Raw genomic sequence first — 23402 nt, forward strand, 5'->3', positions numbered from 1 at the left:
TTAAAATAAATATTTTTTTAATACAAACAAAATTATTAATTGAAAAACTTATTCAAAAAATCTTTCCCCCACTAATCAAATATAATGTTATGGAAGAATGAAGCTACTAGATAACAGTTAATTATATTAGTTTGTTATAACTACTATACTATAATATAGTTTTCCAATACCACCCGCTTACATCCAACAATATATATAAACTCGTTTTTAAATACATCCGCTTACGACCAACATTAATCTATCTAAATCATTCTTATAAAAACAAAACTTTTAAACAAGAAATATTATTTTTATAAATTTATTTCAAACTTTATATTTTATTGAATGTGAGACTTCAGTTTATCAATAGCAAGTTAAGTTAATGACATACGGCCGACCTTCTAAATTTAAGCAAGAGTTTGTATGTCGACTAGACCACGTAATTTCCACTTTACCAATATATTTATAAGAAGAAACCACTGCTTTATTACAAACTAATTATTTGACTGATATAAATTATAAAATAATTTAATTCATAAATTTAATAATTAGTTTATGATACTTAGACTCAGAGAATACTTTATAGATGAGTTACTCTGTTTAATAACTCATTATAAACAATGATTTTATTAAATTTAACCATTAAATAAGTAACTCTTATTGAGTAGATCAATTATATTCAATATGTAGGTCATTGTTGATCTCTCTCTCTCTCTCTCTCTCTCTCTCTCTCTCTCTCTCTCTCTCTTCCAGGTTACTCCTACCCTATCTCATATTGAAACATTGAGGACAATGTTCGATTTAAGTGTGGGAGGAGATTTTATCGCTTTTCATCTTTCCTTTATATTTATTGCTTTTTATCGTTTTCCTTTACTTTTATCACTTTTTACCGTTTTCCTTTAATTTTAGTATGTTTTATGTTTTAGTTGCTTGTGTTCCCCTTTCAATAAAATAACATGTGTCTGACGAGTCATCTGTGTAGTGTATCCTTATTTCCCCCATTTCTTTAACTTTACCAAAACAATTTAGCCAAGAAAATAGTACATCTTGAAAATTCAGGCTATAAGACAGGTGTATAACAGGATGTAAAAGACTTGGGAAAAACTTTTTCTAAAAATCGGTATTATCTTAACACCTTAGGCTTCATGATTATAAGAGTCGATCCCGATACCCCATATGTTGTAGCCCCAGCTTTTGTTCCAAATAAGCCCTTAAGTAGTTTATCCTAGCAATCAGCTCCGACTTAAGCATGCTCTACGTAGGGGACCGATGAAAATAAGTGAATGATCACAAAAATTCCTGCTTTGTTCTCAAATCGCATGAAAATTCGGGCTAGGTGACTCTCACACGGTCATTTAACCCAGCAAAATAAAGACATATGTGGAACATGCAGATGAAAAATAAAAAAATAATAAGCCTATTTGTTTGTTGGTTCAGAGGTATCTGGTGTTGAACTTGGTAGGGTGGATTACGATCCAATCCCCCACAACTGCAAATTGGGTTAAATAAAGGGGTTACACCAACTTATGTACCGGAGCCCCATGCTTAGAAAAATAAAAAAATAAGCCTATTTGCTTGTTGGTTCAGAGGTATCTGGTGCTGAACTTGGTAGGTTGGATTACGATCCAATCCCCCACAACTGCAAATTGGGTTGAATAAAAGGGTTACACCAACTTATGTACCAGAGCCCCATGCTTAAGATCATAATCACTAACCGGTCACTTTATTACGAGTATGTACGGATAACGGGCTTAATGTGATTGCACCTGAATGAAAAGGACTTTAAGAAAACAAAAAGAAGGCTTAGGTATGGTGGGGTAATGCGGATTGATTTGTATAGGAACGAAGCCTACGACCGAAATTGCGGGAAGTGTCACTACAATACCCTTAGTTCGATTCGTTAGTACCTATCGATACATTCCTTGAATGAACTCGTAAGTCTTTTTGCCTCGAATTAACTCTAGTTGATACTGATTTTCTTGCATAAACTATAAAGAGTTTTGCTTGAGGACAAGCAAAGGTTTAAGTGTGGGAGAATTTGATCACACTGAATTACACCGTGTTTTTGACTCGGATTTCACATGTTTATTAGGACTTTTTATCATTTTGTTTGTATTATGCTCTCTTTTCTCTTTTTTTTCAGATATTTAGCACTTTCGGACTCTTTTGGAAGAAACGAAGCAAAAAGACCTAAAATTAGGCTTTTTCAGCAAAATTACATACATGGTGTTGCACATGGCGGCCGCTATAGGAGAAGCCATGAGTCATCGGCCCTAAACTAGGAGGTAACCGCCATGTTCCCATGATCCACCCCATTTACACACATGGCGGGCGCCATGAAGGGATGGCGGGCGCCACCTTTGGAAGTCACATTCCCACTAAGGGGAAGTTGGAGGGCACCATGGTCTTTGCAAACTACTGAAATCCTCTATAAATAGTTTGTTCCATTTCGTTTTCTAATCATCCAACTTAGTTTTACAACACTAAGCATATATTTATCATTTGTAATAGTGGTAATCTGTCACATCGGGAGGTTATCGCACCTTAGTGAGATTGAGTTGGGTCACTTCGAGTTGCTGTCGTCTTTAGCTTCAGGAGTCGGAGGTTTATTCTTGTACCAGATTTAAAGCCCTCCATTTGGAGCAGGTTCTTATTTATCGCTTTATTTATTTATTTCCCACATCGCTTTTATTTTATTTACTTTCTGTCTACGCTTTTATTTTATTTATTTTCCGCACTCGCTTTACTTTATTTATTTTCCGCACTCGCTTTACTTTATTTATTTTCCGCACTCGCTTTACTTTATTTATTTTGCGTACTTTACTCGCTCTCCATGCCTCACATTCTAAAACAAACTTTTCATCATGATTAACGTCGTTGTGATTGTTTGTGTTACCATGTCTGGCTAAATCTTCTAAAGGTTAGAATGTAAGGATCGCGGTTAAAGTAATGTTTGACATATTGAATCTGTAGAAATACTTTAAAGGTTGTTTTGATTTTTAACTTGAGTTTTCTAAAACCAACTTGGTTAGTTTTAATTATTCGGGGAGTGCGAAAGTACCCTGGCTTAGTAACTGGGAATTTTTATCACTTTAAGGAAACATAACTCTCTCTCACCTTTTAGAATATATACTTATAGTTTTCTACACAATTATTTTTAATTACCTCATTAGCCCTAAACACTTTTAATTCATACTATCACCCCAAACTAACTTTTTAAAAATTGTGATAATGTTTTTTTAAGATGTGATAATGTTTTTATACAAAAATAGGTGAGATAATGTTATTAATCCAAAAATAGGTATGTACAATACCATATATTTGCATACATTTTTCTGAACAGTTAACAATCGTGTAAAATAGGAGATATTACACTATACCATCTATAAATAGTTATATAATTGTCTGAAATGTACTTCATATAAACTAAAAAACCTCAAACTCAATACATATTAGTATTCAACTTTAATATTGATCAACTGGCGCCAAGTCATGCTAGATTAAGCATATTATTGAGAATTTCTATATTATAAAAGCATCAAAATCAACCTTCATATGCACAAAACTTCATCACCATAACCAATCAAACATCTCTACCATGAGGTTTATATGTCAAAGGGCGATATCTTTATCATTAGTGTTGGTGTTTCTATCAACCTCATCATGTGCAATTTATTCAGGGGATGAATTTGAAAATAAAAATATAAAATCAGCTACTTTTGTTTCTGAAATGTTTGAAATAGGTCCTGGAAAAGTTGCAGCTAAAACTTTTTTTGATGTTGAATTTCCAAAGGGCCATGTTGGAGTAAAGAGCTTTGATGCTGAATTAGTTGATGAAGAAGGAAATTCTGTCCCATTATATGAAGCATACCTACATCATTGGTTTGCGATTAAATATCATGCAAAAGATTGGAATATGTTAAAAATAATTCCTAAAAATCCCTTAGAAGGTGCTATTTATATTAGAAATGAAGGAACATGTAATAGTTACATTCTTCCTGCTTATTGGGGTTTGGGAGGTGAATCAAGAGGAACAAAATCGAATATACCAAATCCTTATGCTGTAGAACAAGGAAATCCTTCATATGTTCCAATTGGATATGAAGAAAAGTGGCTTCTCAATCTCATGGTTATTGACACACGTGGCACAAAACATAGAAAACATTGCACAGAATGTAGGTGTAACCGTTTTAATTTGCCAAAGAATTTTTATAATGTCACACTTGGCATCGATGGAAAACCGTTGAGCTCAAATTATAAAGGAGGAATTTTTTGTTGCCAAGATAATTTACAATGCAAATTGAAAAAGGATTTTGAGGCACCTACAAGAAAGCTTGCCCTAAGATACAAAATAACATGGGTTGAATGGAACCAACAACAAATTCCTGTTAGATTCTATATACTTGATTCAACCGACCGAGTTAGAACAAATGGTTCCCAAATAATTCATGATTGCCAGGTAAATAATTGTTTGTTATTTTATTTTTCATACTTTTGTCAGGTTTTCATTTGTAGTTTCATTATAGATTTTATATTTAAAAAAAACTCATACATCAAACAGAAAAACACTTTATAAATATATATTTTTATTTTCTAATAAATTATAAAAATAATATTTATATATCAGTATTAACTATTTTCATTCAATTGGATTACAGTCAGAGTTTACAATTCCGTCAAATAATGGTAAAAAACACTCCCCTCCTCATATTGAGAAAGCAAATATTCCAATTGAAAGAGGTGGTTATCTTATATATGGAACTTCTCATATGCATACAGGTGTCATTAATGCAACATTATATGGACAGGTAATGTTCTCTCTATATAATATTATCATTTTCTTATTTCATTGTAATCTTTATGATTATGTTGGTACATATGTTTTAATAAACTATGAATACTTGACATGTTGCTTAAGTGATACGTTTTATTCTTTTTATATTGTTCTAAGTTGTATACTTTAAAACATCATAAAGCACCTCTAAATATTATAGCATTTTTATTAATTTAGGATGGAAGGACTTTGTATACTTCGAAACCAACATATGGAGATGGAAAGGAACCAGGTAATGAGAAAGGTTATGTTGTGGGAATGTCAGGAAGTTATCCCAAACCGAGTTCAATCAAGATAAAAGATGGAGAAATTGTGACAGTAGAAACAAGATATAAAAGTGGCTTTCTTACTGGAGCTATGGGACATATGTATATCTATTTGGCTGATCGATTACCATAAATTATATATACAGCTCAGGCAGAATTTTTTTTATATTGTATATGATATCAAGTGACTATGATATTAAAATAAATATTTTTTTAATACAAACAAAATTATTAATTGAAAAACTTATTCAAAAAATCTTTCCCCCACTAATCAAATATAATGTTATGGAAGAATGAAGGTACTAGATAACAGTTAATTATATTAGTTTGTTATAACTACTATACTATAATATAGTTTTCCAATACCACCCGCTTACATCCAACAATATATATAAACTCGTTTTTAAATACATCCGCTTACGACCAACATTAATCTATCTAAATCATTCTTATAAAAACAAAACTTTTAAACAAGAAATATTATTTTTATAAATTTATTTCAAACTTTATATTTTATTGAATGTGAGACTTCAGTTTATCAATAGCAAGTTAAGTTAATGACATACGACCGACCTTCTAAATTTAACCAAGAGTTTGTATGTCGACTAGACCACGTAATTTCCACTTTACCAATATATTTATAAGAAGAAACCACTGCTTTATTACAAACTAATTATTTGACTCATATAAATTATAAAATAATTTAATTCATAAATTTAATAATTAGTTTATGATACTTATACTCAGAGAATACTTTATAGATGAGTTACTCTGTTTAATAACTCATTATAAACAATGATTTTATTAAATTTAACCATTAAATAAGTAACTCTTATTGAGTAGATCAACTATATTCAATATGTAGGTCGTTGTTGATCTCTCTCTCTCTCTCTCTCTCTCTCTCTCTCTCTCTCTCGCTCTCTCTCGCTCTCTCTCTCTCTCTCTCTCTCTCTCTCTCTCTCTCTCTCTCTCTCTCTCTCTCTCTCTCTCTCTCTCTCTCTCTCTCTCTCTCTCTCTCTCTCTCTCTCTCTCTCTCTCTCTCTCTCGCTCTCTCTCTCTCTCTTCCAGGTTACTCCTACCCTATCTCATATCGAAACATTGAGGACAATGTTCGATTTAAGTGTGGGAGGAGATTTTATCGCTTTTCATCTTTCCTTTATTTTTATTGCTTTTTATTGCTTTCATTTACTTTTATCGCTTTTTGCCGTTTTTCTTTAATTTTAGTATGTTTTATGTTTTAGTTTCTTGTTTTCCCCTTTCAATAAAATAACATGTGTCTGACGAGTCATCTGTGTAGTGTATCCTTATTTCCCCCATTTCTTTAACCTTACCAAAAAAATTTAGCCAAGAAAATAGTACATCTAGAACATTCAGGCTATAAGACAGGTTTATAACAGAATGTAAAAGACTTGGGAAAAACTTTTTCTAAAAATCGGTATTGTCTTAACACCTTAGGCTTCATGATTATAAGAGTCGATCACGATACCCCATATGTTGTAGCCCCAGTTTTTGTTCCAAATAAGCCCTTGAGTAGTTTATCCTAGCAGTCAGCTCCGGCTTAATCATGCTCTACGTAGGGGACCGATGAAAATAAGTGAATGATCACAAAAATTCCTGCTTTGTTCTCAAATCGCATGAAAATTCGGGCTAGGTGACTCTCACACGGTCATTTAACCCAGCAAAATAAAGACATATATGGAACATGCAGATGAAAAATAAAAAAATAATAAGCCTATTTGTTTGTTGGTTCAGAGGTATCTGGTGCTGAACTTGGTAGGGTGGATTACGATCCAATCCCCAACAACTGCAAATTGGGTTAAATAAAGGGGTTACACCAACTTATGTACCGGAGCCCCATGCTTAGAAAAATAAAAAAATAAGCCTATTTGCTTGTTGGTTCAGAGGTATCTGGTGTGGAAGTTGGTAGGGTGGATTACGATCCAATCCCCCACAACTGCAAATTGGGTTGAATAAAAGGGTTACACCAACTTATGTACCAGAGCCCCATGCTTAAGATCATAATCACTAACCGGTCACTTTATTATGAGTATGTACGGATAACGGGCTTAATGTGATTGCACCTGAATGAAAAGGACTTTAAGAAAACAAAAAGAAGGCTTAGGTATGGTGGGGTAATGTGGATTGATTTGTATAGGAACGAAGCCTACGACCGAAATTGCGGGAAGTGTCACTACAATACCCTTAGTTCGATTCGTTAGTACCTATCGATACATTCCTTGAATGAACTCGTAAGTCTTTTTGCCTCGAATTAACTCTAGTTGATACTGATTTTCTTGCATAAACTATAAAGAGTTTTGCTTGAGGACAAGCAAAGGTTTAAGTGTGGGAGAATTTGATCACACTGAATTACACCGTGTTTTTGACTCGGATTTCACATGTTTATTAGGACTTTTTATCATTTTGTTTGTATTATGCTCTCTTTTTCTTGTTTTCAGATATTTAGCACTTTCGGACTCTTTTGGAAGAAACGAAGCAAAAAGACTTAAAATTAGGGTTTTTCAGCGAAATTACACACATGGTGTTGCACATGGCGGCCGCTATAGGAGAAGCCATGAGTCATCAGCCCTCAACTAGGAGGTAACCGCCATGTTCCCATGATCCACCCCATTTACACACATGGCGGGCGCCATGAAGGGATGGCGGGCGTCACCTTTGGAAGTCACTTTCCCACTAAGGGGAAGTTGGAGGGCACCATGGTCTTTGCAAACTGTTGAAAACCTCTATAAATAGTTCGATCCATTTCGTTTTCTAATCATCCAACTTAGTTTTACAACACTAAGCATATATTTATCATTTGTAATAGTGGTAATCCGTCACATCGGGGGGTTATCGCACCTTAGTGAGATTGAGTTGGGTCACTTCGAGTTGCTGTCGTCTTTAGCTTCAGGAGTCGGAGGTTTATTCTTGTACCAGATTTAAAGCCCTCCATTTGGAGCAGGTTCTTATTTATCGCTTTATTTATTTATTTCCCGCATCGCTTTTATTTTATTTACTTTCTGTCTACGCTTTTATTTTATTTATTTTCCGCACTCGCTTTACTTTATTTATTTTCCGCACTCGCTTTACTTTATTTATTTTCCGCACTCACTTTAATTTATTTATTTTCCACACTCACTTTACTTTATTTATTTTACGTACTTTACTCGCTCTCCACGCCTCATATTCTAAAACAAACTTTTCATCATGATTAACATTGTTGTGTTTGTTTGTGTTACCATGTCTGGCTAAATCTTCTAAAGGTTAGAATGTAAGGATCGCGGTTAAAGTAATGTTTCACATATTGAATCTGTAGAATTACTTTAAAGGCTGTTTTGATTTTTAACTTGAGTTTTCTAAAACAAACTTGGTTAGTTTTAATTATTCGTGGAGTGCAAAAGCACCCTCGCTTAGTAACTAGGAATTTTTTATCACTTTAAGGAAAAACTATTTTTGAAACTGTTTTCGGACGCGTTGATAGATTTAAAATCAGGAAACTCCTTGGGTAAACTTTCCAAATCAAAATCACTTTTCAACTAAGTTTACGAGTCTCATTTCTTAAAAATAAGTTTACTACTTTAGCGTTCTGCACACCTTTTATAAGTGACAATAAGAGGCCTTAATTTAAGGGTAAACTCGATTCTGAATACACGAAAGCGACAATTCCCGTTAAATGGATTCTTTTCAAGAGTAGAAAATATTGCCTCATAAGTAGTTCTATTTAGACAATCGAAACATCACTTAACTAATGTGAATTACATTCAACCTGTCTTTACCTGCATTTATTATTTACCGTTGTTTTGCAAACCCAATATCTCTTTTATACCGTCTTAGATAAACACCGTAACGATAATAATCGATAGATTGACGATTGGTCTCTGTGGGATCGATATTCTTTTATATTACTTTGACGTAATTCGTGCACTTGCGAATCAACACGATCATTCGTTTCGACCATGTTTAGTGATGGTTCGACTAAAGTGTGATCTACAATAAAGTCTACCAATATATGGCCTTTCATAGCCCTCAAAGGCCTATATGTTAAAGAAAATTGTGTTAATGCTAGTGCCTGTTTCCCAATTCGACTATGTATAATGGGTTTAGACAACATATGTTTAATAACATCACAATGAGATGAAACATAAACATCAACTTGTTTTATATATTGCTTTAATTTCATACATGAGAAGTACAAGCATAGGCCAGTTTTTCAATCATATTGTACCTAGTTTCAGCATCTATCAAAATTCGACTGAGGTAATAGATGGGTCTTTCGACATCACTGTCATCCTCTTGAGCTAACATACTTCATATGGTCGTATTTGATGCATCAATATACAACCTCATATTCTTATTCCTACTAGGTAGAAATAAAATGGGAGGCTTTGTGAGGTACTCTTTGATGGTGTCGAAAGCCTCTTGCCGCTCTCGTCCCCAGTGAAAGTCACTTTCCTTCTTGATCTTGTGGCGAAAGAACCTTCATCTTGCCACTTAGATTTGATATAAATATTCTCAAGAAGTTTATCTTCCCCAACAAAGACTAGAGTTGTTTCTTTGTCAATGGAGGCTTGAGATTCAAAATTGCTTTTGTTTTGTTTTGGTTGATCTCGATGCCTTTCTTGTGTACCACGAAACCTAAAAAGTCTCCTGCATGTACACCAAAAGCACATTTTAATGGATTCATTTTCAATCCATATTTTCTCATCCTCTCAAATGAGCATCGAAGATGATCCAAATGATCATTTTCAGATGAAGATTTTATCATAATATCATCAATGTATACCTGCATAAATTTTTCAATAAAATCATGGAATATGGCATTCATGGCTCTTTGATAGGTTGCTCTGGAATTTTTTAAACAAAACAGCATCACAACCCATTCATATGTTCCCAAAGCTCTAGAACATTGAAATGCCGTCTTAGGAACATCATCTTCCGTTATGAGAATTTGATTATAGCCAGAATAATCATCAAGCATACTCAAGTATTTGAAGCCTGCGGTTGAATCGACTAGCATTTCTGCCACAGGCATCAAATACTCATCTTTTGGAGTAACCTTATTTAAGTCTCTAAAATCTATACATACTCTAAGAGTTCTATTCTTCTTAATAACAGGTACTATGTTAGCTAACCATTTGACATACCTTGCAGTTCTGAAAAATCGACTTTTGAGCAGTCTTTCGATCTCCTACTTAATCTTCATTATGATTTATGGAGCAACCCTTCGAGGATGTTGCTTCGCTATCCATTTTCCTGGTTGAATAGGCAATCGATGCTCCACCATACTTTGATTCAGGCCAGGCATTTCTCCATAGTCCCAGGATAAATAGTCTTTGTATTCTTTCAATTTTGCGATCAGTTTAACCTTCATCTTCGACCCAACTTTAATGCTTATATATGTTGGTCTTTTTGTGACTCTATCTCCTAGATCTGTCTCTTCGAGTGGGTCTTACGCTTGCATTCTCTGCAACTCATTTAATGGGTTTTTCTCAAACCCCAAAGGCTCATTATCATAAATGCAATCAAGCCTCTAGCTTTATGAAGCTATTGTTTGGCCTTGTCGGCCATCTTCACATTCTTCAACTTTGTCTTCAATTGCCAAATTTTGTAGTTTCTCAACTTCTAGAGCCGACTTTCTTTTGTTCTAAGCCAAATAGGTCAAAATTCAAACCAAACTTTCTGACTCAACAGTCATCTCCATCGACTACAGGCCACCCCGTAGGTGGAATTATCATTTCAGGCTCAATTCCCTCTTCAGCATTCCAAATGAATCTCTAGTCGGGATCGAGATTCAGAATATGACTTGTGTTGACCAATGTGTAGGATCCTGATTCGTCATCATAAGGCGCGATGTTTGCCAAATGCTGGTCAAAAGTTTTCTTCGTGCCCTTGGCCTCATCGATCTTGTAATAACTCTGGTCAACTTCGATGTTCTCAATAATGCCATCATTTCTCCAGATAATTAAATCTTTGGTGTATAGTCGATGGCACTGCTCTTATTCCATGGATCCATTCCCGTCCTAGAAGTAGGTTGAAATTTGCTCTGGAGTTTATTACCATGAAGAGTGTTGATCGCGTGGTTGTACCAACGGCTAGATCGACTTGGATAACCCTAAGTATGTTACTGGTTTTCCCATCATAGTTGGATAAAACTATATTGTGTCGTCGAAGATCATCATCGCATTTCCCCATTTTCTTAAACAAAGTATAGGGCATCAAGTTGACAGCTGCTCCTCCATCTATGGACATTTTGTTCACTGCTACTCCGTCGACCTTTGCTCTTATGAACAATGGTTTCAAATGGTACATCATTCCTGGGTTAGGCCTTTCGAACATGGATTTTTGTTCCTCCACCATGCCACTGTTCATAATGTAATAGCATAGTGGTTTGCCTTCCGTAGTTTCGTCTGGTATGAAGTCCTCATCTGCTTCAGAGGCTTCCAACACTATATCATATTCTGTAGGCAACACTAAAACGATGCCGCAGTTAACAACAAAATCTTCACCATAAGTGTCGTCATTAGTATCGTCATTAGTATCGTCATACATATCATCATCAAACTCTTCATCAGACTGGGGAGAATACTCAGGTTCCTCCTCATCCGACTGAGGAGAATATTCAGGCTCCTCCTCATTCGACTGAAGTGTGTTCTCAAGTTCTTTCTTATTCTCGACCTGAGATAAGCATTTCATGCTTTGAGATGATATTATCCCTTTTCTTCCTGCAGGGCCCAAAGTCATGGCCATTGTCTGGTTTGCCACAATTTTCCCGTTCTCCATCCACACTTCTTTGTGGAGTTGCCTTTTTTTTTCCAGAGGTTTCAACGTGCTTTAACTACGAAGTTGGAGCCACTTTCCCAGCTTTCTTTTTTCGCTGGTAACGCTTCCATTGCGTTCTGGTCATGGGGTTTTTTCCTTTATAATTGGGATAAACCACATAACCTCTTGGTTTGACCTTTTGCTATGGAATCTTTGCTTCTTTTTCCAAATCGAGCACTCTCCACTTTGGCCTCTTGCCCCCCTTCTGATTCACCGGTTCCACCCACTTCTCTTGTGGGATATCCGATGGAGGAAGAAAAGTCTTTGGTCGAGGCTGTTGGAATTTCCTCCTATACTCTTCATTTTGGCGCGGTGCTCCATGTTTGTTGAACAAAAATCTGGGGATAATAGGCTTCTCTTCTTTCTGTGTCTTCTTTTTGTCAGCTTCAAACCTTTCAGTAGCTTTCTCATCGAACACAACATTACACCTTGGGCATAGTACCGCTTTTGACCCACTCACTCTGCATTTCTCCTAGAAATCTATTAGGTCTTCACCAGCTTGAGGATAAACCACCTCTAAATCATCTTTAGTTCTCTTGTCGAAACCATTCGTAGTTTAAACCATCATACACTCAAAAGATTCAGCTAAAAACTCAACAGCCAGAGGCTCCATGGGACAATCAATAGTCTTCACCATCATACATTCAAAAGGTTCAGAGTATAAGGCTTCTTCAACCTTTAGAGGATTTGAGTCCACTTGCATCTTTGGCTTTTCTCCAAATTAGAGTTTGCCTTCTTTCAAAGCTTTTTGCACCAAATCCCTGAAAAGAACACATTGAGATGTTTTATGACCAAGAAAGTTATGAAACTTACAAAATCCCCTTTTCTTTTTATGTTCTAAAGTGGGTTCCTTTAAACCCTGAGAGATAATAATTTGACCATCTTTAACTAACAAGTCAGATATTTCGTCACGTTTAGACACATCGAAGGTGTAAGTTTTAGCAACGCATTTATCTATTTTTCTACTTCGATGGGACTTTTCCCGTTCGATAGTTTTAATACTTTACACGTGTAAGGAGGTCCAGGATTGAGTTCAGCCACGTTGACCTCGCTTTCATTGACAAGATCTTCATCGTCATAAGACTATTCATCAACTACTATATAAGACACTTTCTCTTTCTTATGGTATCCACCTGTTTTGATCTGTCAAACCCTATAATCCAATTGCAACATATCCCTCAGATATTGTGTATCTAACTTCTTCCTGATAGAATAGTCTAGCCACCTGCGGCAATTTCTACTAATCCGTGCTCAGGGACTTGAGTAAAGCATCTAATCTTCAAGAGTCTAAACCTGTTGATGTATTGATAGACTGACTCAACAGTCTTTCGCTTGACACTGGCTAGTTCTTTCAGACTTATTTTCGACTGTCCCATGTAAAAATATTCATGGAACAACCTCTCTAACTACATCCACGTATGGACGGATTGTGGAGGTAGCATTATAAACCAAGTGAACGCATTTTTTGTGAGAGAACTTGGGAAGTATTTCAACTTCAAAACCTCATTGTTTGCTATGTCGTTATCTTCAGTTTGATATCTGGAAACATGTTCGACGGTAGACTCTTTAGTGTCTCCGGCGAACTTGGTGAACTTTGGAACCTTCCACCCCATAGGCAATTCTGTTTGTAAAATAAAATCTGGTAATGGAGAAGAATATGTTGGCCTTTGTAGGCCTGGGTTTATCTAGTTTTGAACTATGATCCATTTGACAATAGCCTCTAAGTTTTCTCCCCAGACATTGCTTCTTGTCAAACCTGCCTAACGACATGGTCGGGATTTTGATTTCTATTAACTAACACAACGGGAGGCCTTTGGGCCATCCTATGTATTAGTTCGACCTCCTGGTGTTCTTGTTCAATCGTTTCATTGACCATCTCCTCATGTCGGACTAGGGTTTCCGATCGAGGTGGAGGTGGAGGAGTCTGACGAACTTGCGCTCTAGGAGCCCCCTAGGAAATCCCATATTCGGGTCATTTGAGTTTCTAGTTGTTGGTAACTCTAAGTCGACTCTTGAACCAATGGTCTCAGTATGGTACCCATTTTGTGAGTCAGCATGTGGACCATTTCGTGATTGCATTCATCCATCTGATGTCACATGACTGTGACAGAACTTTAAGTGAAATTTGGGATTGACTGAGACGAAAAGCCTAAACTTGGGGGTCGACCAAATTGGTTTGCCAAAGGTCCTAAACCATGGTAGGGTGGGAATGACGACGATGGATTTTTGCCAAATGTCGAACTACTATTATGCATACTCGCCATAAAATCAGTCGGCATTCCTAAAGTTCTATACAAGGGTATTGTGAAACTTGGCATATATTGCCCTGAAGTCCCCATCGTCATTGGCCTTGGAGTTTCAGGTTGACGCGGTGTTAAAATTGGTCCACTATATGCGGTCGAAACCGCAGATATAGTCCCAGAACCAACATCACTTGCTTGCGACGTAACTGTATCTCCTCCCGATGATGGTTCTTCATTTGGATTTGGGCATGGTGATACCATTTTACCATTACATAGTTGCATATAATGAAAACAACATGTCCCACCGGGTGTGCCAATTTGTTCGCAGGTGGTTTTTCGCGGGAACAATCTCTAGCCTTCCAATCGAGGTTTACTTGTAGGACCGACTACAAAGTCCTACACTAAAAAGTGTTGAGTATATTGATGTGTTTTTCTGGTAAAGTGTTTGGATCAAGAAAATGACAAGTAAAATAGTTTGCAAGAAAGGGTGCAATGAAAATAAACGGATAAAAGCAACCTAAAGGCATGAATAAACAAAACAAATGAAATGACTTGATAAGTTAAATGGTTGGAAAATAAATATGGAAGCAAATGTACATTTTTGCAGGAAGTTAACTATTTTCTCTTAGGCGCTTGATACTTCAAGTGTTTTGCTTTTTTCAATGTTACAAATGCCACCTCTAAAACTAAAAATCACATCTACTTAAATAGTAATAAAAAATAACTGCCATATGGTTGTTGTCCCTTCACGACGCGCCACACATCAGAGCCTGTATACCCACGTCTTTAACAACTTCCCCCTACGTTCTATTTAAACAATTTGTATCAATCCTGACATGTTTCACTTCGACTTCGAAAAGCTCACCCCCCCCCCCCCCCCCCCCCCCCCCGGTCGCCTTTCTTTCGACCTGGCTTAGGCCCCTCCTGGCCGTCGAACCGCTTCGACTGCATTTCTCCTGTTTCGATTTCTCATCTTCGGCGTGGTTGAAATTTGTTGGCTAATAATATATAACATCAAGGCCTAAGAATTTGTTATCAAAGTCAAAAGTGAAAGAAACCTGCTGGTATTTTGAGTAAATAAATAAGGGATTAAGAGAGTTAGAAAAACTACACCAAATATTAGGTAGGGATTATTTCTTTGGTTAACAGAAAAACATTTCATTTTAAGCCTATCAATCCAATTTTTCTAGAAATACATTGTGGCTCATCCAGAGCTTAGACATTAAACAAAAGGCAGGCTCGTGATCAATTAGAGGCTTCCTAAAAGCTAACAAAGTAGAGGTGTTAGCCGACCCCCTGACATTCAAACAAATGGCCTTCATGGACAAGAGTTGGGATTTCCAACCTTGGACCTAAGGCCATGAGGCTTCTTATTGGATTTATGGTTTTTCTTTTTGTTTTCAGTAACCAGCTTAAAAGAATATTCCTCATGGTCAGTAAAGGACCCCATAAGAATCATGATCAACGACTCTATTTAACTCAGCCATATTAGCCCAAAAGTCTTTGAGAATTTTCTCATCTTCGGTAGGAGAGATTCCTGCTTGAGTTCCAGATGTTCTAACTACCACTAATTGGGTTTCGTAAACAAATTTAGTTCCATCATAGTTATCATTGTTTTGAGAAACGACAACCATACTTGAATCAAATTTTTCAATGTTCTTAGTAACGTTAACTATAATTGCATTAGGGATTACCTTATTGATGTTATTTTCATCAGCAATATGATAAATGTTGTTTGCGTAATTGTTAGATTGAGTAGCTACTTCTATTTGTATATCAGAGCCCCTCTTGTTGTCACGTGCAATCTCAAAGCATATTTTGTTGTCCTACATAGCATTCTTCTTGTTTCCAACATCAACTTGAAGTTGTTGTTATTTATTTTTCTTGCATGAGATCAAGTCGTGACCAACGCATTTTCAAAGTCTACATAACACAGACATATTTTCATAGTATACATCCACGAAAAAAGCCAAACCAAATCTTTTAATACAAAATATGTACACTAGCTCGTGTTTCAAGTTAACATCTACAATAACTTTAACAAAATCTCGATCAAACCTCAGTTTGTTTGTGGGTTCATCAATATCTAGTATTCTTGGGCTAAAGAATTTTTTTATCCAAAATTGGGTTGTAAAATGCTATTGCAGGTTCAGATTGAAATCCCTCGACCAAGCAAATAACTTTAGGGTACCTGGGGCCTTGTTTATATCACCTGCATCTCTGATTGTTTGCATCTTATATCGAAGAAAAGGAAAATTCATAATATCCCTTTACGAGAGAGGTGACATCCCATTTCACGATGTATTTCCAGATGGTGGAAATCTTGGCTCGCAAGGCATCAATTTTGAGTGGTGTGGTTTCTTCGGGATAGAGAATGCAACCGCAAAGGTTATTTTTGCAAGCTTAAAAATAGCTAAACACTCTTCCTCAGGAATTGTGACAATGATTTTATATCCTGTAATGCAAGGTTGAGGAAGCTGACTCAAGGGGATCTCACACACATTGGTTAATGCTTGAACAAATGATTTATGTTGAAGGTGGCAAGAAACACAAGAAATAAGGGGTTTGAATTGGGTTTCTAAAAATGAAATCTTACTAAAACCAACACAATCAAACAATGAACAAGAACAAGAAAAATAACACAATTATTTTTTATACTGGATCATAGTTAACTAAGCTACCTCCAGTACATCCGCCAAGGTCATTTTTCCTTCTCTATAAGGACTTAATCCACTATAATCGAAATTGATTACAGACACACAAAGACAACTAGGCTTTGTCTTCTTGAGTCTATTTGACTAAAACCCTAGTCACTCAAGGAATACACTCAAACAAATGAGATTTAAAAGAATGTGTTTATAAGATTGCTTCTAATAAAGAAGAATAACACAAGTTTAGAACAATGAAATTATCCCACAATAATAAACAAAATCGTTATGTAATAGTGTAGTGAATAGCAACGTGAATTAGAAACTTGTCCAATCTTCCAAATCTCCTTTATATAGGCAGTGAAAAGATCTATTGGAGGGTAAAATTGGAATATCAAGAATGAAATTATCTCCTTGTATAACGGTTTGCATATAGGAGGTAAAATTGTATAATATCATTGTCCTCAGCCTATAAAATTAGCGTAGTTGAGGGAAGGTTGATCTTGTACTGTGTACTATTTTCCTGATGCAAATCCTTTTGATCTTATCTTCTAATATTCATAGGCTTTTGAATAAATGGTGTTGAAGCATGATTAGAAGGATCGAGAGACTAGTTGAGATAATCTTCAGAACCTTGGTCTTCAGAGTCTTGACACGGTTCCTCAGAACCCGGTATTCAAAATCTTCAGATCTTGTTCTTCCAAGTCTTTAGAACTTGAGATCGCAAAATCTTGAAGGCTTAACACACCTTTAGAGGCTCTTCTATCAGAGTCACAGTTAGAAGCTTTAGCATAAACATTCATCAAAGCCATTGTCTAAGAGCTTTCTAGAACTTTACATCATCTTGTAAATCACTTTGTATCTCTTCAGAGCCAAACTATGTTGAGTCCAAAACTTGATAACGTCACACGTCAATTCTTCAGAGTCAAAACCTATTAGAAAAAGCTACATACTAGACAAAACCATTAGGGTACAAAGTTTTTCTCTAAAAAACAATGCATTATTATCATCAAAATGAAAGGCCAGATGTTGAACTAAATCTTGTTTTTACAATCTCCCCCTTTTTGATGATAACAAAACCATGTATTTTGATGAACAATTTTTATTTGGCTTAATAACATAAAAACACCAGAGTGAGGTTTGTAATCTCCCCCTGGATTTTATAGAATTAAAATTATTTTTCAGCTTAAGATTTCAGAGTTAGGTTTGCAAGCTCCCCTTGAACTTAACACTTAAAATGATCTTAACACATATAAAATATCTCAATCAGCATGAAAGAAATAACTTTCACAAAGGCAGAAGCCTAGTCACTGTGGATGTAGTAACTTCCCATAATGCAGAATCTTGGGTGCATAAGTATTTCATTTTAGAATTGGCTTAGCATGAGAGTCATAATGTTTGGTTATCAACCTCGTATCAGAGCATGATTTTTTAGATCTTTCATATGCTTGGTTGTATGTCTGGTTGTTATCAGAACTTATATACGCCTAGTTCATAATTTGTATACACACGGTTCAATGGTTCAGAACTTGTATACATTTGGTTTAATACACACCCGGTTCACTTGAGCTTAGTTCAGAACATGTATATGTCTGGTTAACCGCAAACTGTCTAGTTAACTATTTAGAACATATTCCTGATTAACTTAAACTCAAATCAGTTTGGTTAATGCATTAAAACCTGAGACACTTGGTTAACATGATGAACTTATTCAAAGTTCTTAGAGAAGTTACCAATGTCAGAAAATAATGTTAAAGATATGTTTGGATTTCAAAATTAGAATTATGTATATCAAAATCAATTATTCTTCCCCACTTTTCATCAATAAAAAAGAAATAAAGACAAAGTAAACCAAACAAATATTCATTTCATAAAAATGATCCAAGTACAGAAATGAAAAATACAAAGAAAAAAGACACAAAGTTTGAAAACATTAGGGTTTAAGGAGGGCTTGTCAGTCCTTATAAGAGGGCTCAAAGCATCCATTCAATATTTGTTGTCTTAACATCTTAAAGCTTGAACATCTCATCCTGTTTGTCCGGCCTACCTCTAACAACAGAATTCCCAACCGTTAAGTCTTCCAAAGTGTTCAGAATGGCTTCCTCAAAAACCAAATTCTTCTTAACCCCAGAAACACTTGCAGCTTCAGGATTCATCTCAGAAGTAGCCAAAGTTGTATGTTATGGTGAAGGATGAGGGATTACTTCTAGAGAAGGAAGAAGAAGCGTTAAAGGTGCCTTCTAAAGCAGATGTTCAACTATACCAAAGAGTATGGCATGGAAATTACTTTTAGCTTCCTTCAAGCACATAAAATCCAACTCTTTAGAGCTTACTTCAATCCAATTTATGAATTTGTTGGTCAGAGCACAAACTTTAGAAAAGTTTTCATTAGAAGTGAAAACCTCAGTGAGAGTGTCCAGTTTGGCAACAACATCACCTTTAAACAGCTGAAATAATTCATCCTAAGGTGTAGGGTGAATGTTGGTTTGAAATGGTATTTGGTCAGAGTAGGGTTACGGTGTTCTGTCTGGGAGGGCATTGAGCCCAACATTTGACTCAGTATCATAATCAATTTCTGATTCTATAATAGGAATGTCAGAATTAAAGGGTTCAGAGTGAGTAAGTTGGGATATAAAGGAAAGTGGAAAATGTGGTTGAGGTGTGGGTATGAGAATGGAAGTTGGGATTTTAGAGTGTGGTGGTATAGGTGGTGGAATGGTAAGATTTGGATTTGTAGTTTGGGGAGAAAAATGGGAGGAAGTGAACTTGTTCAAAAATATGTAAAGGTTCGAAGTGAACTGCTTTAGAAATAAGTGAGGATTGGAAGTGGACTTGCTCAGAAATATGTGGGATGGGAATATGTGACGTGAGGATGGTTAATGGTATAGATGAACTATTATCAACAAAAATAAAATGAGCTTCAGAAGGAATAGACTTACCAGGAGTAGTTCTAGCAGAAGAAGTAGCACTAAAAGCTCTGGGTTCTTCAGCAGAAGTGTCCAGAGTCTCCCTAGTAGCCTTAAAATTCTTGACCATCCTCTCAGAATGTTTCTTATCAATCTTCCTCTTCTTCTTACAAGTAGCTTCAGAAGCTGTAAGAATAACATATGCATGACAGTTCTCAAGAAACCATATCACAACATCTAGAGGATCTGGCTTTGAGAAGATTGGAAAGTCTTCCAGAGGGATCATTCTGTTGTAGATGTCTTCCTTGGGAATTTCAATAGGAGGGCTTATTAGTTCAAGAATAATACACATATTCTTCAGACCCTTGGCATTAAATATCTTCCCTGTGAAGACAAGCTTCCAACAAATTTTGATGAAGTCAATGGATTCAAGCTCAAATATTATTATCAAAGTAGAAGATGAAAAATTGCTTTTGATCAATCAAGGTATATGGAAATTCATATCATATGCAATCTTAGAGTGCTCAATTTTACTGATCATACATTTGAAAATATCCATGTCATAATTTTTTAAAATATTTTTTTTAAAATGTTTTAATTGCATTAGTTGAAAATAAATTTTGATGCAGCATAAAGTTGTAGACTTAGAAAAACTTTCAATTTAATTCAGCAAGCAATCGATTGACAGGATTGTGCAATCGATTGAATGGGACTTTGAAATTCAAAATTGTAATCCTTACACTCGATTAACATGTTGCTTCAATTGATTTCATCAGTTTAATTTTTCAAATTTTTTAGCCCTTGCAATCGATTGTAAGGAGTGTGCAATCGATTTCACCTGTACAAGTTTGGAAAAATATTGAATCGTGTTCACTACTTCACTCACTCCTTTTCATGGAATTTATTAATTATAATCTCACTATATTTCATAAATATTTTCCAACCATTGCCATGTTTCATCAAGGGATGCTTTCATCACTATAAATACATTTCAAATTTTCATTTTACATTCACCTCTTTCAAATTAATCATAAAATCACTCTGCATAATTTTCAACAGAACTTTTACACTAAGATAATTTTTGAAATACATTTTCATATCATATTCAACAAAGTATCTTTGAGCACTTAGAGAGAATTTGTTCTTGAATCTTCATATTTTGAAAGAGAAGAAGATTTTAATCATTTGATTAAATCTTATCCATTATACAAACTTACTTCTTATACAAATCATTGTTGTAATTCCTAAGTATCAACGATTGTTTGATATTAGGTGTGATCACTTATGATCCAGGATTGTTGGAGATAAGGTTCAAGAAAATGGAGGATTATTTTCTTTTCTTGTGAAACAAGTCTCAAGAGGATTGTTCTTGATAATTTGGTAAAAAGGCTTGTTTAGGAAGATCTAACTATAATAAAATCTCTTACACGTTATAAGGGGACTAGAGTACTCTCGAATTGTAAGGGGAACTAGGATATTTCCCGGTGTGCTTTATTTTCTGCACTTTTGATGTAGGGGGAATTATAAGGGAACTAGTGACATATTGTTGGTCACTGTTGATGTAGTAAGAAGAATTTGTTGATCTTCTATGATGAACACATCCTAGAATAATTTAATCCCAAGTCCTCAGATGAGGATGAAGATCCATGATCTTGCTTTAGTGTTTTCCAGAGATGAAAATTACTTTGGAATCTCAGTCAAGTTAGACTCTTTTTCCACCATCTAATCACATCTTATTCCAGACCCGTCATGTACAATGAGTTTGGCGATAAGTTTCTTAGAAATAACAATCTTCTTTCCCTTAACTAAATAAGTAACTTGGAAAAGTGAAGACTTGGCATGAATCTAGAATTCTATAACTAGATGATATAAGACTAGACCTCAAAGACGGTTGAAGTAATTTTCCCACCCTTGAAATTTAACAGCAGTTAAAATATCAATCCCACTGTCTTTCATGTTGTCAAACTCAACCAACAATTCACAAAGAACTTCTAGATTATCTGTAGGAGTAGTCAAAGTGAGTTCAGGAGTATCATACGCATCTTCAGTATGCACAAGTTGACCTGAAGCAGATTTTGATTAACAAACTTGAAAGAGATGAGGGATTTGTATTTGTTGTTGTGAAGATGAAGAAGAACCATGAGTTGTTCGTTGAGCAGTTACAACACTTTGTTACTGAGTTTGAACTTGTTGATCAGATTATTGTGAAGCAATCATTGATGAAGAACAAAGGGATTTAGGGTTGCAAAGAGTTTTGAGCTTAAAAAGAGAAAGTGCAAGCGAAAGTGTGTGAAGTGAGTGAAGTGGGTTTAAATAGAGGTTTTGAAATCATGAAAAAATCTTGAATAATGCAAAAATATGACAATGGGGTAAGGCGTGAAATTTTTACCTAATCCCAAGAGGTTTATTCACCCAACGTGTCATATCAGCAGATAAAAAACAGTTCAATTTTTAATACAGTTGTCTTTAAAATTGTTCCACTAATCGAGATTGATTGATAACTATTTAATGCAAAAACTGTTCAGTATCCCGAAGACAGATTTTTTTAACTAAACAAGTTCTGACTAGATACTTCTTAACTTATGAAACCTTCTCCCTTTAGAAGACTCATACGTTCAAAACCAAAAAAAAAATCTTAGAGTCTCATTAAACCATTATGAGAGATCAACCATTCTGAGGTAATCATCTTTTTCATTCTAGACATAAGTCCATTTTTAAATTTTTCAAAATGAAAAATAATCTATCTTTAGCAAGGGGTTTTGTAAATATATCATCCCATTGATGGTATGTATCAATAAATTTTAGATTTAAAATTCTCTTCTGAATATAGTCACGTATAAAGTGATGTTTTATCTCAATATGTTTTGCTCTAGACTGCAAAATGGGATTCTTAGGTAAACAAATAGAAGAAGTATTATCACAGAGAATAGGAATGTTACTCTCATATATCTGAAAATATTCTAGTCGACTTTTCATCCAGAGCATTTGAGTGATGCATCTAGAAACTGCAATGTATTAAGCTTCAACAGTTAACAATGCTATTGTTGATTGCCTATTCCTGACCATGAGATCATGTTGTCTCCCAGAAACTGACAACTTCCAGAAGTGATTTTCCTCTCAAGTCTGTCTCCAACATAATCAACACCACAATAACCCACTAGCTTGTAATCTTTATATTTTCTATAACACAAGCCAAGGTTAATTATACCTTTTAGATACCTAAAGATCCTCTTAACAACTGTTAAGCAGGATTCTCTAGGATCTTATTGAAAGCGAGCATACAAACAGACACTAAACAAAACTCCAAGTCTAGAAGCAGTCAAGTATAAGAGAGAGACAATTATACCAATGTATACCTTTAGCTATACCTTAGCATTGACCCCATCCTTCTATAGGATGCATATGAATCTTTGACATCTTGCATTCTGACATGTCAAATTTCTTCATAAGTTCTTTGGTGTACTTGCTCTGATGGATGTACGTTCCTTTTGGACTTTGATTAATCTGAATCCCCAGAAAGAACTTGAGTTATCCCATCAGACTCATCTCAAACTCTGTCTGTATAGACTTAGCAAATTCCTTGCACAAAGTAGCATTAGTAGATACAAATATGATATCATTAATGTAAATTTGAACAACAAGAATATCATTTTTGAATGACTTACATAATAAAGTTGCATCAACCTTCCCTCTGGTGAAATCATTTTCTA

At 35.3% G+C, this 23402-nt stretch overlaps 1 protein-coding gene across 1 annotated transcript; it reads left to right on the forward strand.

Annotated features, from left to right (window-relative positions):
- The first annotated feature begins 3577 nt into the window (after positions 1-3577).
- On the forward strand, positions 3578-5212 carry LOC127081599 (uncharacterized). The gene is made up of 3 exons (XM_051021843.1): positions 3578-4438; positions 4638-4787; positions 4991-5212. The coding sequence occupies exons 1-3, from the start codon at positions 3578-3580 to the stop codon at positions 5210-5212; spliced, it is 1233 nt and encodes a 410-aa protein (XP_050877800.1).
- The last annotated feature ends 18190 nt before the right edge of the window (positions 5213-23402 follow it).

The sequence above is a fragment of the Lathyrus oleraceus genome, chromosome 5 (genome assembly GCF_024323335.1).
Source record: "Lathyrus oleraceus cultivar Zhongwan6 chromosome 5, CAAS_Psat_ZW6_1.0, whole genome shotgun sequence".
NCBI classification, from domain to species: Eukaryota; Viridiplantae; Streptophyta; class Magnoliopsida; order Fabales; family Fabaceae; genus Lathyrus; species Lathyrus oleraceus.

Coding starts and splice junctions, on each gene's coding strand:
- LOC127081599 (XM_051021843.1), top strand. CDS start 3,578: ATGAGGTTTATATGTCAAAGGGCGATATCTTTATCATTAGTGTTGGTG. Junction 4,439..4,637: donor AAATAATTCATGATTGCCAG/GTAAATAATTGT, acceptor ATTGGATTACAG/TCAGAGTTTACAATTCCGTC. Junction 4,788..4,990: donor ATGCAACATTATATGGACAG/GTAATGTTCTCT, acceptor TTATTAATTTAG/GATGGAAGGACTTTGTATAC.